Source organism: Neohortaea acidophila, assembly GCF_010093505.1.
Source record: "Neohortaea acidophila strain CBS 113389 unplaced genomic scaffold BDY17scaffold_3, whole genome shotgun sequence".
NCBI lineage: Eukaryota > Fungi > Ascomycota > Dothideomycetes > Mycosphaerellales > Teratosphaeriaceae > Neohortaea > Neohortaea acidophila.
In genome coordinates, this window is record NW_022985512.1 from 855,807 (window position 1) to 870,408 (window position 14,602).

Genomic DNA, 14,602 nt, shown 5'->3' on the forward strand with positions numbered 1-14,602 from the left:
GTACTGGTGGGACTCATTGCGGATGTTAGATGCGGCGAGATGATTTGCATTGGTGTTCCGGTCTTTGTGCCTTACGGCCGGAGAGGATCGTTGGGGATCTGGAATCTCCGTCTTGGTAATCGATGTCGTGATGGTGAGACTGCGGCGTGTTTTGCACCTCATCGTTGACGGTGGCTTCGGATATGAGGGTTTCCGGCCGCAGAAGAGGCGTTCGTGGAGTTGGTCTTCAATCTTGGCGTCTCCGGTCTCTTCTGGCCTTGAGCCTCATGGGCGTATTCGGAGCCGAATCTTTATCTTCGCCTTCTTCTGCCTTCTTCTGCTTTCCGTTCGACAGAGACGTGGACGATGGCCTTCGGCACTCCGGTTGAATAGCTTTACGGTTTGGATGTAATGGGGTAAACATCTAGATCGACAATGTGGGAGCAGTTCTCGGTTTACTCTTCAGACTGCACGCCTTCCTTACGACCAGCGAAGTTCGAGATCACTGTCTGCACGGCACGGCATGTCCATACTACGTGTTTATTGGCAAATGACTGTGTTGAAATTCCTTCTCATTCCGCAAAGAGACAGATACCTACAGTAATCTATCCTAGCCCCGTGACAATAATGTTGCTTATTATTCAATCCCTGTGGCCAGCGCAGCATTGACTCGCGCACCCCTCCAACCCCTTACCCACATCCCCACCAATCAGTGCCTCATAGCGTCCAAGCCGCCCTGCAACTCCCTCTCCAAATCCTGTCCCTGCTGCCGCTGCTGCATCTCCTGCGGCCGCGGCTCCCCGTACTGGCTCGAATCATAGCTATCGGGGATAGGCACCTGCTGCGCAGGCGTCTGCGCCTGGTTGGAGTACTGCAGTTGATTGGGGTTGCGCACGCTCGCGCGGAACTGCTTGACCTCGTCGATGATCATGCGCCGCATCTCGGGGACCTCGTCCACGCGCTCAAACTCAAAGTCAAAGGGCACGGGGCACGCGGGCTCGTCGGAGGCGTCGTGCCAGATGGACAGGTAGCGGTGCTCCAGCGCCTCCTCCACGCCGATGCGCAGGCTCGGGTCGAAGGCGAGCATGCGGTCGAGGAGGTCGAGCGCGTCGGGGTTGGCGCGCGGGAAGAGCTGGTGGAAGGGAACTTTGGCCATGTATGGCAGGTTGCGCACGTACTCCTGGGCGCGGGGAGAGCCGATGCGGGAGAGTGTCGATTCGGATGGGGTGCCGAGGTAGTGGAGGATCTGATTGAGTTGATCCACGTAGTCACGGCCCTTGAAGAAGGGCTTGCTGCCTAGGAGCTCCGCAAGGATACATCCCACCGACCAGACATCAACTACATGGGAAAGTTGGTAAGCAAGGTGGACGTGCAGAACAAATGGCACAGCACTCACTGGCTTTGGTGTAGCTCTGGAAACTCAGCATAATCTCCGGCGCTCGGTACCATCTCGTGGCCACGTATTCGGTCATGTAGCCGGCGTTCTCGTCCGGGTCAGTGCTGAAGCCTCGCGCTAGACCAAAGTCGCAAATCTTCAGCTCACAGTCCGCATTGACCAGCAGATTGCCCGGCTTCAGGTCACGATGCAGGACATTGGCGCTGTGGATGTACTTCAGGCCGCACAGGATCTGATAGATGAAGGACTGGAAGTGGGCGTCGGTGAGGGGCTGGCCGGAGCGAATGATGGCCGCAAGATCGCACTCCATCAGTTCTGCGCGAAAGGTCAGTGATGTAGTAATAGGAAGAGGGAGAAGCGTTGTCTATCTCACCCTCATACAAGTACGTCTCGTTGAAGGTTTCAGCAGGGCGGGGAATGTCCATGTCGTACAGGCAGGTGATGTTCCTATGCCCGCGGAAGTGTGTAAGCAGCTTCAGCTCACGCAGCGCACGCTTGGCGAGGATCTTCTTGCTGAAGACATTGGTGAGCTTCTTGATGGCCACGCCTTCTCCCGTCTGGTTGTTGGTCGCGGCGCAGACAATGCCATACGCGCCCTGGCCCACCTCTTTCGTGACCGTGTAGCGTTCGTCGACGATGAAGTCTTGGTTGAAGACCTTGAAGACCTTGCGGCCGTGCAGCGTCGCGTCGCCCATTTTGTGTTGTGTCTGCTCCGTTTGCGGCCGCGGGTGGGGCGGTAGGGTGCGGCGGAGATATCAGCTGATGAGAGGTGGAACTCGTGCCGGCTCAGCTCTGGCGGCGATTGCGACGAGATGCAAGTATTTGCGAGGCGGCGCAGAGAGCAGAAGGAGGATCGAAAGGTTTCCCAGTCGCTGCAGAGGAAGGAAGACGATGCGGTGGGCTGAAAGAGAGCGAAAGGAGCAGAGTTCGAAAAGCGGGTACCGCCTCGTATTCGAAAGGACGACGCTGTAGCGATCAATGGGCAGGCAGCTTTGGACACGGCGAGACGGGCGAAGCAGATGGAACGAGCGATGCCGGCAGTCGCCTCCAGGGAGGGAGGAAGGAAGGTGCAGGGAGCTACCTTAAGTAGGCAGGCACGGTGGGCTGGTCGGGTTGGATGACACGAAGGGCAGTCAGTCGGGATGGACGAAGCTGGGTGCAAGGTGGAGTCGGTGGTGGGGGTGGGCTGAGAGATGAGCTTTCGCCGCGGCCGCCCACTCATCCTTCGCCTTTCCCGCACCCCAAGCTTTTCGGCGGAAGCGAGCAGATGATGTGTCTCACTCTTCTGCTGCGCTGCACACGGAGTACCCGACCGGTCGCCAGTGCCGAAAGCTTGTCCTGTCATCAAGGCCCATCATCATCACCACCTCAATCAGCTTCCGTACTACTCGACATATATCGGCCTCGCCGTAAGTGCGCATACCGCGCCATCCGACTGTCCGATACCGATGCCTGGATGCCATGCTCTAGCAGATAGACGGCGATGCAGGGCAGGCATTGATACCTGACTGATGTTGTGGTCGTACTCCGGGTTATGCTGCTGACGTGAGTACATTTCTTGATGCTTACATTTCTCACTATCTCATATCTTCATCCTTTTCATCAACTTCCATTTCGCAAAATGTCGGTCGATGTGTCTGGCGTGTCCCCCGGCACCGTCCTGGTGATTGGCGGCAGCGGATTCGTCGGCAGGCACTGCATCCAGCACCTCCTCCGCGAAGGCGTCTCCTCCATGCACACGCTCAACTCGCGCATGCCCCCCGAAGATCGCAGAATCGCTGGCGTCGAGTATCATGCCGTAGATCTTGGCAACGCTGCGGGTGTCGAAGGTGTTATGCGGCTCGCCAAACCAAATGTCGTGATCCACTTGGCTTCCCCACGCCCTTTCATCGAGCAAGCACCGGTATACGAGCGCGTCAACATTCAGGGCATTCGAAATATACTAGCAGCATGCGACGCCGTGGCCGTCACCAAGGCCTTCGTCTACTGTTCAAGCGTTCCGGTCATCTTTCGCAGTTGGACCGATATCGTGGGCGGCGACGAGTCATGGCCGGTGCTTTACGCCCCGGAACAGAAGGAATTCTACTTCCACAGCAAGGCGATGGGCGAAAAGCTCGTACTACAGCACAATCGACAGAATAAGCAAAACATGCTAACGACCGCGCTCCGAGTGACGTCCATTTTCGGAGAGGACGACTGGCAGATTATTGGCGGTTTGATTTCGCGAGCAAAAACGGGGCAACTCAACACGCAGATCGGCGACGGCAAGAATCTTAACGACTGGACTTACGTTGGAAACGTCACCGCAGCCCACGTCCTCGCTGCGAAACGACTTCTACGTGCTGGCGCCCACTCCGACCCTCCCGAACAGCGGGTGGAAGGGGAAGCCTTCTTTATCACGAACGACGACCCACGCCCGTTCTGGGACTTCGGCAGACAGGTGGCCGCCGAGGCAGGATTTCCAGTCCGTCCCGAGGACATCAAGATTCTTCCAGCGATTATGGCCTATCTGATCGGTGTCGTGGCCGAGTGGTATGTGTTCCTTACGAGCTTCGGGCGACGGAAATCGCAGGTGTCCAGAGCGGTGCTGCAATTTGCCGTCATCAACCAGGTCTTCTGCATCGACAAGGCGAAGAGACAGCTTGGCTATCGGCCGCTGGTTAGTATTGACGAGGCTATCAAGCGCTCGGTAGCCTCGTTCCAAGAGCGCGATGATGGCGAGTATCTGGCAAAAACGAAGTAGCATCGCCGACACCCAAGACTAAGTGGATCAAGATTGCATAAATAAATCAAGACTGCTTCTGTAAACAAATATATCCATACCTTATCTATTGATGAGCGGATGTGGTGTTGGCTATCTACTGAATGGATCTCCCAGGAGTAACTTTAGCCGAGGTCCTCCTGCACGACGCACCGCTCGCGGTGTAGAAATTGCCCTTTCGGTCCGCCCGCCAGTCAGGCTGAGTGACTTTACGGCAGTAAAGGGGCCACATATCATTCCTCCCCGGCGTCTTCTAGTACTGTCCATTGCAATATGGCTGCTACGAGATAGCCGAGTGTTGACACACGCCTCTTCCGTCCGGCTGATGCCCCTTGAACCCGCACTGCTGCCACATTATTCAACATCGCCATGCCTCTCGAAGGGATTGACGGGCTGGAGCTGCCTGCGGCGGCGGACATGCACGTCCACCTTCGCGATGGAGAGATGACGGAGCTTGTTGTGTACATTGGCCCTCCTCTGCTTCCGTTCGTGCCCTCCAGCTGACACCCTTCCAGGCCAACGATTAGGCAAGGAGGAGTAAATACGGTCTTCGTCATGGTATATCCGCCTCTACACGACAACAGCCAATTCGTACTAATCCCAAACCCCAGCCGAACCTCGTGCCGCCGGTGACTTCAGTGCGCCATGCCCTGGACTACCAATCCCGCCTCCAGGAACTGGAGCCCAACGTCACCTTTCTCATGTCCCTCTACCTCCACAAGAACATCACGCCCGACACAGTGAAAGAAGCCAAAGCCCACGGGATAGCAGGCATCAAGTCCTACCCGCACGGCGTCACCACCAACTCCCACCAAGGCGTCGTCTCGTACGAAGAATTCTACCCCGTCTTCGAGGAAATGGAGCGGCAAGACATGGTCCTCAACATCCACGGCGAGGTTCCCTCCACCGCACACGAGGACATCACGGTTCTCAACGCCGAAGAAGCCTTCTTGCCCACCCTCCTCGACCTGCACCGCCGATTTCCCAAGCTGCGCATCATCCTCGAACACTGCACGAGCGCCGCGGCCATCAAAGCGGTGAATCAATGCGGGCCCAACGTCGCGGGCACCATCACCGCCCACCACATTTTCATGACGGTCGACAGTTGGGCTGGAGATCCGCACTGCTTTTGTAAGCCCGTGGCCAAATTGCCATCGGATCGACGCGCCTTGCTACGGACGGTTGTAAGCGGTGATCCCAAGTTCTTCCTCGGTACGGATTCTGCACCACACGCGGCCAAGTCGAAACGGGCGGACAAGGTTGCTGCGGGGGTGTTTACGCAGCCGTTTGCAGTTGGGCTCGTTATTGATGCGCTAGAGGAGGGGCTGGAGATGGGCGTTCTGCAGGCAAAGGACGTGACCAAGGAGAAGCTCGAGGGCTTTTTGAGTGGATATGGGCGCGCATTCTACAAGTTGCCCGAGGAGGCAAAGGAAAGAATTGTGGTCAAGAAAGGGACGGCGACCATTCCCGAGATTCTGGTTAGCGAAGACGGTGGCATAGAGGTTGTGCCGTTCCGGCGGGGCAAGATTACTTGGGGCGTGGAATGGAAGCAGTAGAGGAGATGTGTGTGTACGAATCTCAGCAGAACCTCAACGTTAGGCAGAGTCTGAACCCGCAAGGCTGTTCTATCTATGGTAGCACGGCGTAATTGGACCGATGTAAAGCTGGTCCAAGATCATATTGACGTGAGTTGCATCTGGTGAGCATTGGACGCTAACAATAAACGTTTCCTTAAGATTATGCGTCGTTTGAAGTGAAGTCATGCTCGTAAGGTCGTCAAACGGAACCCTCGCTGACGCCGACATCGGTCGTACAGACTTTCCGACTACCTCGCTGCTTACCTTACCATTGCTCACCACAACAACAACACCACCCCCCATTCGATCGATGTGTAATTCGTGAGGGTGACGAGGGAAGAGCACTCGCTAATCAACATGCCTAAACAGCAGTTCCACCAAGAATCGTTCATTCACGCAGCAGGCGAGATCGGATACCTCGAAGGACTCACCATCTCCCACCAAACCAATGGCGCCAGAAACAAACCGCTACTGCAGTACTTCGGCGGCATTCCATACGCCCTACCGCCAGTAGGACCCCATCGATTCCGCAAGCCAAGACCATTGCCAGATCACTATCGCTATGGCACGCGCGTCAGTCCCGGCCGCTTCACGCACTATTCAGCAACATGTCCTCAGCCTGACGGCCTGGGGCCGTCCGATCGATCGAAGTGGGATGAAGACTGTCTGCAACTCAACATCTACCTCCCGGCGAACCGACAGCGTCCCGCGAAAGGATGGCCCGTCTTCTTCTACATTCACGGCGGCTTCCTTCAATGGGGTGGTCCCAATATGACGCCTGAGGCGATGACGCCGCTTCTCAGTGAGACGGCGCTGAACGCTATCGTTGTGATGCCTGGATACCGCCTGAACTTGTTTGGATTCCTCTCCGGCAAAGAATTGCATGCTGAGGCCCAAGCGGACGGTGAAGCGAGTGGGAACATGGGCTTCTGGGATCAACGCTGTGCTTTGGAATGGACGGCGAAGAATATTGGGTTCTTTGGAGGTGATGCGGACAACATCACCGTTGGAGGGTATTCGGCCGGCTCGCATAGTGCGTTCCATCAGTTGGCTCATGAACTGTACTTTGTGTCGGATGAGAAGGCCGTCATCAAGCGCACCATCATGTGGTACGTACAACGCATGCCTTGTTCGATGATTGGTTGGACTAATGCACGACACAGGTCCAACTCTCCCGGCGTGCAACCAAGGACGCCTGCGGATCACCAAGCTCAGTTTGAGGAGTTGCTCACAGCGTTGCGCATTCCTCTGTCGCTCACGGCGGAAGAGAAGCTCGCGAAGCTCCGCTCGGTATCTGCGCAAGAACTGGTAGACGTGCAGAACAAGTTGAAGATCTCCGAGTTCCGAGCGACCACAGACAATGCCTTCGTTTCCGCAGACTTGTTGGCCAACATCAACCGAGGAGACTTCGGCAAGCGCATGAAGAAGCGAGGGATGAAGCTGATGAATGGCGAGTGCAGAGACGAGCATAACCTCTACGAAGCATGGAGGACGCCGGCGGCAACCTTTGACGCCGTCCGCACACGCCTCATCGGCGACTACCCCGAAGCCGTCGTGGACAAACTAATGCTGCACTACTGCGGGGAGGGCAAGTCTTTACCCCCGGGCGTCAAGGGCTGGCAAGATCTGTTTGGCCGCATCTACGCGGACATGCAAGTGCACCACCTGGAACGCGGCTTCCATCGCGCCCTCCAGCTCGGAGGCCTCGAGTTCGGCAAAGACGTGCTCCGCTATCGCTTCAATTGGCGCGCAGAGTGTGTAGACGGCATCTTCCCGCGCGAATGGGGTGTGACGCACGCCACCGACATGGCCATCTGGTTCTGGGGGCTGGACTACGGCGAGGGTTTGCTGGAAGCGGAGAAGCAGTTTCTGGCCCCGTGGAACAAGGTCTTTGCCGCCTTTGTACATGGTGACGACGGCGAGTGGCAAACGAAGGGTGTCAAAGAGGTGATGCGCCTCACGGCTGATGGTGAGACGGATGTGTGGGTTGACAATCGGTGGGAAGAGGGGTTGAGACTGTGGGATTTCCTCCATGCGTCTGGCAGCGCGCCCATCAAGGCCAAGCTGTAGCATGCCGGGCGGGTATGTGCGTATGAGACAGCTGCGGCTTTCCGGGCGTGGGAAGCGATCTGGACGGAGAGGCGCAGCGCAGCGCATGGTATAATGACGAGAAACTCTTTCAGCCACTGCGACCATCGCACAATTCCATGCAAATCAAACCCCGCCGGCCGTGAGACATGCTTGCATGTCAGTCGTGGCAGCCTTGCGTGAATGTTTGTCTCGCACAAACTGACAAGCTGTGCCACGCATTCACCAAACATCCCTCCATTCACCAAACATCTTGCCATCGCTGATATATTTAACAGGCGCCGCACATGGCACTCATTCAGCATCTCTCTCCAACATCCTCCCAACACTCCTCTGACGATCGGATCACCGCTCACCAGCCTCTGCCACCACCTCATCGCACAACTCCATCATGAGCAAGCCAGCCTTGTGCCAGCCTCCTCCACCAACCGTCAGCATGCAAGGCCCAACTACTCCGCGTCTCTACTTCTATATCACCAGAACCAACGGGGCGCTCGTGCCGCTGATCCCCGCCGACGAACTGCCCCTCGATGTCAAGCTGCAAGGCGTCCCTCGTGCCCTCAACTCCGACCAGGTCTTTGCTCTTACATCCGTCGGCGAGCTGCCTTCTACCGGCTTGACGTTCAAACTGGTGGCTTCGACTCAACCTCTCAGCACGCCGGCACTTCGAAGCCCGACCACGCTGGCGTCGATGACTGCACCATCTGCCGCCCCTGATGAAACCACCCGCCGAGCGATCACAACCACTCACTCCTGCCACTCGTCGTACGACAGCCCCCGCCCAACTCCCGCCGCCCACGAAACAGCAACAACCTGGCGCTCCACCCCGAAACCAACCCCAACCCCAACCGCGCAATCAATCATAAACGCCATCCTCGACACAGACGCAGGCGCCAGCACCGCCGCCAAAATCGGCTACATCCCGGACTCCCGCAAACCCATCCCGCCCTCTGGCGCGCTGCCCGACCCCGAGAAGAAGACGTACTGCAGCCACTGGATCCGGCACGGGGAGTGCGATTATACGCAGCAGGGCTGTCGGTATAGACACGAGATGCCGGACCGCGCGACGCTGTTGAAGATTGGGTTTCGCGGGGTGCCGAAGTGGTGGGCGGAGAGGAATGTGGTTGTTAGACTTCCTGCGGAGGGGGAGAGGGGTGGGGGTGCTGCTGGTGAGAGGCCTTTTGGTTGGGCGAGGACGGGGGGGAGAGTGCTTGATGGGGTGGATGGGGTTTCTTCTGCTTCGTCGTCGAGGGGGAGCAGTGTGTCTGAGGCTGCGAGTGTGAAGCTCACTGCTGTTCCTGTGGTCCCGCGCGCGGTGAGCAAGGTCACCGCGAGCGTGACGAAGCCCGTCCGCCCGGTTGAGGTCAAAGAGGTGCCGACAAGCGTGCGCGTGGTCCCTTCGGGCAGCATCGAAGTCGACCTCATAGACTTTGAGCCGCTCATCCCAGCACCAGCCCCTGCTTCAGCATCAGCTCCAGTCGCCTCGTCGTCAATCGACAAAGCCGACACCGACAACGCTACCCCTTCCCCAGCTTCCAACAGCCACAGTGTCACCACGAGCACTCCCAAGACCATCCTGAGCCCGAAGAACGCCTTCATCGCCGCCGGCGAGCACCCCCTCGCTCAAATCGCCAACGCAGCACAAGCCAAGGCCACGCCTCCCGCTACTTCCTCGCCTCCTCGCCCTACACACCCCGAGGCGAAGACCACCCAGTTGGTTCCCAGGGCTAGGTACAACGGCGGCCTCATGGCGTCCAGGTTCGCTGTTCCGCAAGGCCCAGCTGGGGGCGCCACGGGGCCTTCGCCGAGGGGCTACAAGGCTTCGCCGAGGTCTGTCACGGCTGCGCAGCGTAAGCATGCGGCTACGCTTGGGTGTCGGGATAGGCGGTCGGCGACTGCTTCGGGGTGAAGTCTCTCGAAGATAGGGTAGGGCACGGGGCTTGATGAGGAGAACAAAGGCAGAGTGGTTTGAGGGTCGGGATGAACAGCTCGAGAGGACAGGACTTTGGGCAGACTCTGGCGGACGCGGTTTCTTCGCTCATATAGCGCGCTTGTTTGGAGTATTACATACATACACAGATCACAGGTCATTACACCACCACACCTTCCAATCATGCTCATGAAATCGTAAACTCCGCACTCGTCCCCTCAAACGGCGTAATCGTCCCTCCAAGAGACTTGGCATCGCCATAGTACTTGATCCTATACCGCCCCTGCAGCGAAGCAGTCTTCTCCTCAGTAAGATCTCGCTCCTTCTCCTGCGCCTTTAGCAGACCATCACCACTCTCCGGCCTCCAGGCGCCAGTCTCCCACTCCGTCTCCCAACTAATCGTCGCCTCGCTAGTCCCCAGCACCGTCGACGTTCGCTTCCACTGAAAAACGAGACTCCAATCACTATCGTCTCGAATCTGCACCCAAGTCGACGTATCGGAATCGAACTTCTCGACAGCAGCGAACGTGCCGCCCAAATGGAAATTATTCCGCGGGTTCGCGGCGACGAAAGAGGCGGAGATGTTCGCGCCGGGAGTGTACGCTGTACTCGGAGCGGTGACTTGGTCGCCGAAAGACCTGAGGAAGCCGGCGTTGTCGACTATGACGGGGTTGATGAAGGTGAGGGCTTTTTCGATTAGCCAGGGTGGTGAAGGGCCGGGGGCGAGGGGCGGGAGGTGGGAGGTGTTGGTGCTGAGGTGTGGGAGTGCGGTGAGAGTTAGGTTGAGGTAGGCATTGAGTGTGTGTGGGCCGTAGAGGGTGGAGGCGCCTTCGTAGCGTTGCACCGAGTACTCTTCTGGCGTGGTGATGTAGTGGGTGTAGGAGTTTGCGGGGCCGCCGAGGACTACGACGGGGTCCACGCCGGCGTCGGTGATGTCGGTGAAGTTGGAGGCGGCGTGCTGGTGGACTGCGTTTCGCCAGCGTCTGCCGGACATGGTCGTTGCTTCGCCCGGCGAGACGATGATGAACAACTGGCCCACGCGGAACAGCTGGATGTCGACGATGTTGGGTGACCAGGGGTATGGCGTGTTCGTTTCGCCAACATCTAGTAGGATCGGCTTCACGCCGTGACAGGCGATTTGAGTCTCGTTGGGGCTATGCAGCGCGCCACCGACTACCGACCACAATGGATTGGCATGAGGATCGTTAGGTTGGCCTTGCTTGAAGTCGAAGGCTCCAGGCCCATCTGTCGTTCCGGCTGCGAATGAATAGCCGAGTGCAGCAGGACAGGTCTTCACCATTGTTCCGTTTGGTAAGGGAAAGCGGTAGTTGCTCAACTCGACGAAATGATGCAAGCTTTTGACAACGTTCCCAGTGATGGGTGTGAATGCCGAGGGAGTGTCGAACAGTCGTTTTGCAGCGTCGAATTGACGCCTCCCGATTTCGTAATTTGACGCTGCGCCGCCGTCGTGGAGGCCAAAATATGGTCCTCGACCGTGGCACGGTTGAGAAGCATTCTTGCCTCCTGAAGTCTTACAAAGGCTCGTCTCGAAGTCACATGACTCGCCGGCTTGTGGACCATACTCGCAATATGCACCGAGAGTATTCGGAGAGGTGTCACCCACATTTGCTTGGCTAAACCCGGCGACGAAGGTAGGATCATTCATCGATTGCTCAAACATCCACGCGGCGACGCCTTTGTTGTCTCCTGTCACCATCGAGTTGTTGCCTAGCATACTCGTGCCGTGGACAGCGAACCAATTGAGCATCCCAATGTTGCGCTCCCCGGAATCCGTGCTGTGGGTGAAGCGCAGAAGGGTGAGGTTCTTGTCCACATTACTGGTATATAGCGCCCGCTCCTCGGCAGGGTTCTGGAGATATGCGTATGGACTCCTGTTGATATTCGCATCCTCAAGTTGGATTACGCCTACGCTGAGGTGGCCAGGTGCGAGGTTGGCATGTGCTAGCTTGATCGAAGCCACTGTTCCATCAACAATGGCTTGATAAGAAGGCTTGTAGAATCCTTTGCTGGTGATCTGTGGCAGCAGATAATTCAACCAAGCTCCAGGTCCGCTGTGGGAATGCGTGCCCACCACGGCGACATTGTGCTGGCCGTATACGGAGTACTCCGCGCCGAGTTTAGAGAGGACATCAAGGACGCCATAGCGGACGGCGGTATCTCCTGCCTGAGTGTCGAGGTTGAGGTAGATGAAACGCTGAGTTGGATCGTCCGTGTGGCCAATGATGAATGCTCGCGAGTACAATCTCTGCCGCAGCCCGCTCCCAACCTGGCTGGTGTTGGCGTAGCCCATGAAGTTGATCTCCACCACTGGCCCGGTGATGTCTGCCTTGCCGACTCCCAGAAGATATTGTGTGCCTTTATTTTGAGGAGCATAGGTTGTGCCAGTGCCAAGTAACGGACCCTTCCAGCTCCAGAGCCAAGTAGTAGATCCGGAGCCGCCGAATGAGAACAGAAGGGCGAATGACGATAAAGTGATCAAGAGCCCAGCCAGCAAAGCGGAATGCAAATTTGATCGAGCCATATCCGCCAGATGGAGTCGCAGAGACTCTAGCAATTACGAAATGAGTCTTGTCCAGATCCAAGGCAGTCAAAGACGAGCGCAGCCGTGGCCCTTCCGGGCTGGCCGTAGAATTGGACGTGCAAGATTCCAGATGAGTCCAAGCAGGCAAGACGACGTCGGTGTTAGATGCTCAAAGTCCTGGATGATCTAGAGGTGGTTGATTAGCTAGTGAGAGAATCATGCGACGGCCAACGTTGATGAGACGAGATGTGATGCGTCGTCACGGCTCCTGCCAATAAAGGCAAGTAAATAACGCCGTGCGTACACCTGGGATTGACACTGTAACTTTGAGCACGGAGACTTGCAGTGCTGATCTTTGAAGATTCTCAAACAACGACTTCACAACAAAAATTCCTCAAGCAAAGCCACGGGTGCCAAGATGCCGTTGATTCAAAGCACAGCAGACGCGCTGCCATACATAGACGCGGCGCCGTCCCCGGAAGCAATGGAATCGGCCAACGCTTTGATCCAAGCAGAAGTGTCGGCGGAAAATCAGACGTCTCTGCATCCTTCTCTTCCAGCTTTTGATGCGCCCGCCTTCTCCGAATTGATCACTGCAGAGCATGCCCGCTTGGCAACGGGAGGGGCGAAGGCAGGTGGCATTGATCTCACTCGCTACGAGGCCCTCGACGCTCCGGAAAAGGGCAATCTGGAAGCGTGGAAGGCGACACTCGCCCAAGCGTATGCGAGCGTGGAGTACCTTCGCGGACGGGAGATCAATCTAGGCTTGCTGGAGACGTACGGCAAGAATGCATGGCTCATTGCAAACAGCCAATTAGAGGACATTCTGAGGAGTCTGGAGAGGGAGGTGGAGGCGTCGAAGCTGGAGTTGGAGCAAGTGGCGCAGGCTCGGCGGGTCGCGCAGGAGAATGTGGCGGGCGAGATGCAGAGTCTGGAGGAGACGTGGAGGAAGGGGGTGGGGAGGATGATTGAGACTCAGGCTGCTGTGGCGGGGCTTAAGCAGGAGATGTTGGAGAGGAAGCGTGCGGCTGCCGCTGTGGCATCATGAGGAGTGCCATTCAATCGACCAAGCTCAGCCTCGAGAGTGTGTGCACGCGCATACCGACTCTCTTTCGAGATGGCCCAGGGCGCCATGTGCACCACGTGGAGCTCCTGCCATGCACACGTCCGGAAAGAACACGCTTCGACGAGGTGGGATACACACGCAGTCACGCGGGGCAACCCGGGCAGGGCAAGAACGACCACCGAATCCCCACCCTGCACGTAGGATGAAACACACCACCCACCTCCATCGTGCTCTTGGGCATCACCATCGCTAGCCACGCGGCCACCCCACTCCACCCCATCAGCATCAACATCACCGTCTCCAACGCGGCGGAAACATGCCCCTCACCCGCTTCTCCTCCTTCAACGCCTCCCTCCGCTCCCGCACCGCCTCCCCGCCCGACATGCGTCCATATCAACACGCCTGTCTGGGCCTGGGCCAAAGCAACGCCCGCCGTCTCCTCAAGCGCTCGCAACTCAGCAAGAAAGCCCGACGCGAGCCCCTCGAGCCCGACGAACGCAACTTCACCCTGCACGAGGCAGCGGCATTCGAAGCAGCGGCCGCCGCAGCAGCCATTGCCGCCTACGCCGCCGCCCAACCTGTGCACCGCCCGCCAGCAGCAACAGGCTACAGCGTGAAATGCTACGCCACGCACGCCGAAGACGAAGCAAAGCGAAAAGACACGGCGCTCATTGAGAAGGAGAAAACAGCGCTCTTCACTTCCATCAACTCCTCCCGTCACGCTGAAGGCAAACACCCCCTCCGCCTGTGTCCCCTCCTAACCCGCCACGCGCAAGACCACGCCGACACGCTCTTCAAAGAAGACACCCTGCACACCGCCTCTTTCTACCCGCCCTCAAGCACCGACAGCAACCCCCCACCAACAAGCACAGACAACACCTCCCACCCCACCCCCAACCAAGTGGTAGTAGTCATGACCCCCAGCGGCGCCCGCTCCGCCCGCCTCGTGAGCCCGCCCCGAATGGGCGCCCTAGCCTGCGGCGAGCTCTGGTACGGCGGCAAGTACAAGCGGCACTTGTTCGCGATGGAAGCGCGGGGCGGCGTCGGGGCGCCGCATGCGTACGCGCACACGCCGGAGCACCACGCTGCTGACGATTGTCCGTGTCATCTGCGAATAGTGTTCGAGACGATGGTGGATGAGGGGTGGGGCGCGGTGGGGATTGGGCGGGGGGAGGATGGGAGGTGGGTGGTGGAGTTGGGGCAGTGAGGAGGCCATGGTTGTTGGACGTTGATGGGATTATGGGTGGTCTGCGAGGAAGAGGA

The 14,602-nt window shown here is 57.9% G+C and overlaps 8 protein-coding genes across 8 annotated transcripts; 6 read left to right on the forward strand and 2 right to left on the reverse strand.

Moving 5' to 3' along the window:
* Positions 1–688: 688 nt before the first annotated feature.
* Positions 689–2,070, reverse strand: BDY17DRAFT_247367 (CMGC/MAPK protein kinase; the record flags this gene model as incomplete). The annotated part of the gene is made up of 3 exons (XM_033730813.1): positions 689–1,317; positions 1,376–1,690; positions 1,749–2,070. The coding sequence occupies 3 exons, from the start codon at positions 2,068–2,070 to the stop codon at positions 689–691; spliced, it is 1,266 nt and encodes a 421-aa protein (XP_033591808.1).
* A 909-nt stretch (positions 2,071–2,979) lies between these two features.
* BDY17DRAFT_293180 (putative 3-beta hydroxysteroid dehydrogenase/isomerase family protein) lies at positions 2,980–4,198 on the forward strand. The gene has a single exon (XM_033732950.1). The coding sequence runs from the start codon at positions 2,997–2,999 to the stop codon at positions 4,116–4,118; it is 1,122 nt and encodes a 373-aa protein (XP_033591809.1). The 5' UTR covers positions 2,980–2,996; the 3' UTR covers positions 4,119–4,198.
* Positions 4,199–4,329: 131 nt separating this feature from the next.
* On the forward strand, positions 4,330–5,892 carry BDY17DRAFT_277531 (dihydroorotase, homodimeric type). Its single transcript, XM_033732004.1, has 3 exons — positions 4,330–4,597; positions 4,652–4,694; positions 4,748–5,892. Exons 1-3 carry the CDS (start codon positions 4,506–4,508, stop codon positions 5,690–5,692), a joined length of 1,080 nt encoding a protein of 359 aa, XP_033591810.1. The 5' UTR covers positions 4,330–4,505; the 3' UTR covers positions 5,693–5,892.
* Positions 5,893–6,070: 178 nt separating this feature from the next.
* On the forward strand, positions 6,071–7,783 carry BDY17DRAFT_308673 (Alpha/Beta hydrolase protein; the record flags this gene model as incomplete). Its single annotated transcript, XM_033735240.1, has 2 exons — positions 6,071–6,822; positions 6,877–7,783. 2 exons carry the CDS (start codon positions 6,071–6,073, stop codon positions 7,781–7,783), a joined length of 1,659 nt encoding a protein of 552 aa, XP_033591811.1.
* Positions 7,784–8,192: 409 nt separating this feature from the next.
* Positions 8,193–9,710, forward strand: BDY17DRAFT_322107 (uncharacterized protein; the record flags this gene model as incomplete). Its single annotated transcript, XM_033736753.1, has 1 exon — positions 8,193–9,710. The coding sequence occupies one exon, from the start codon at positions 8,193–8,195 to the stop codon at positions 9,708–9,710; it is 1,518 nt and encodes a 505-aa protein (XP_033591812.1).
* Positions 9,711–9,893: 183 nt separating this feature from the next.
* Positions 9,894–12,519, reverse strand: BDY17DRAFT_293184 (ceramidase like protein). Its single transcript, XM_033732951.1, has one exon. It carries the CDS (start codon positions 12,271–12,273, stop codon positions 9,919–9,921), a length of 2,355 nt encoding a protein of 784 aa, XP_033591813.1. The 5' UTR covers positions 12,274–12,519; the 3' UTR covers positions 9,894–9,918.
* Positions 12,520–12,660: 141 nt separating this feature from the next.
* BDY17DRAFT_99349 (Pre-mRNA-splicing factor SPF27) lies at positions 12,661–13,488 on the forward strand. The gene has a single exon (XM_033738918.1). It carries the CDS (start codon positions 12,692–12,694, stop codon positions 13,319–13,321), a length of 630 nt encoding a protein of 209 aa, XP_033591814.1. The 5' UTR covers positions 12,661–12,691; the 3' UTR covers positions 13,322–13,488.
* Positions 13,489–13,655: 167 nt separating this feature from the next.
* On the forward strand, positions 13,656–14,546 carry BDY17DRAFT_322110 (uncharacterized protein; the record flags this gene model as incomplete). Its single annotated transcript, XM_033736754.1, has 1 exon — positions 13,656–14,546. One exon carries the CDS (start codon positions 13,656–13,658, stop codon positions 14,544–14,546), a length of 891 nt encoding a protein of 296 aa, XP_033591815.1.
* Between the last annotated feature and the right edge of the window lie 56 nt (positions 14,547–14,602).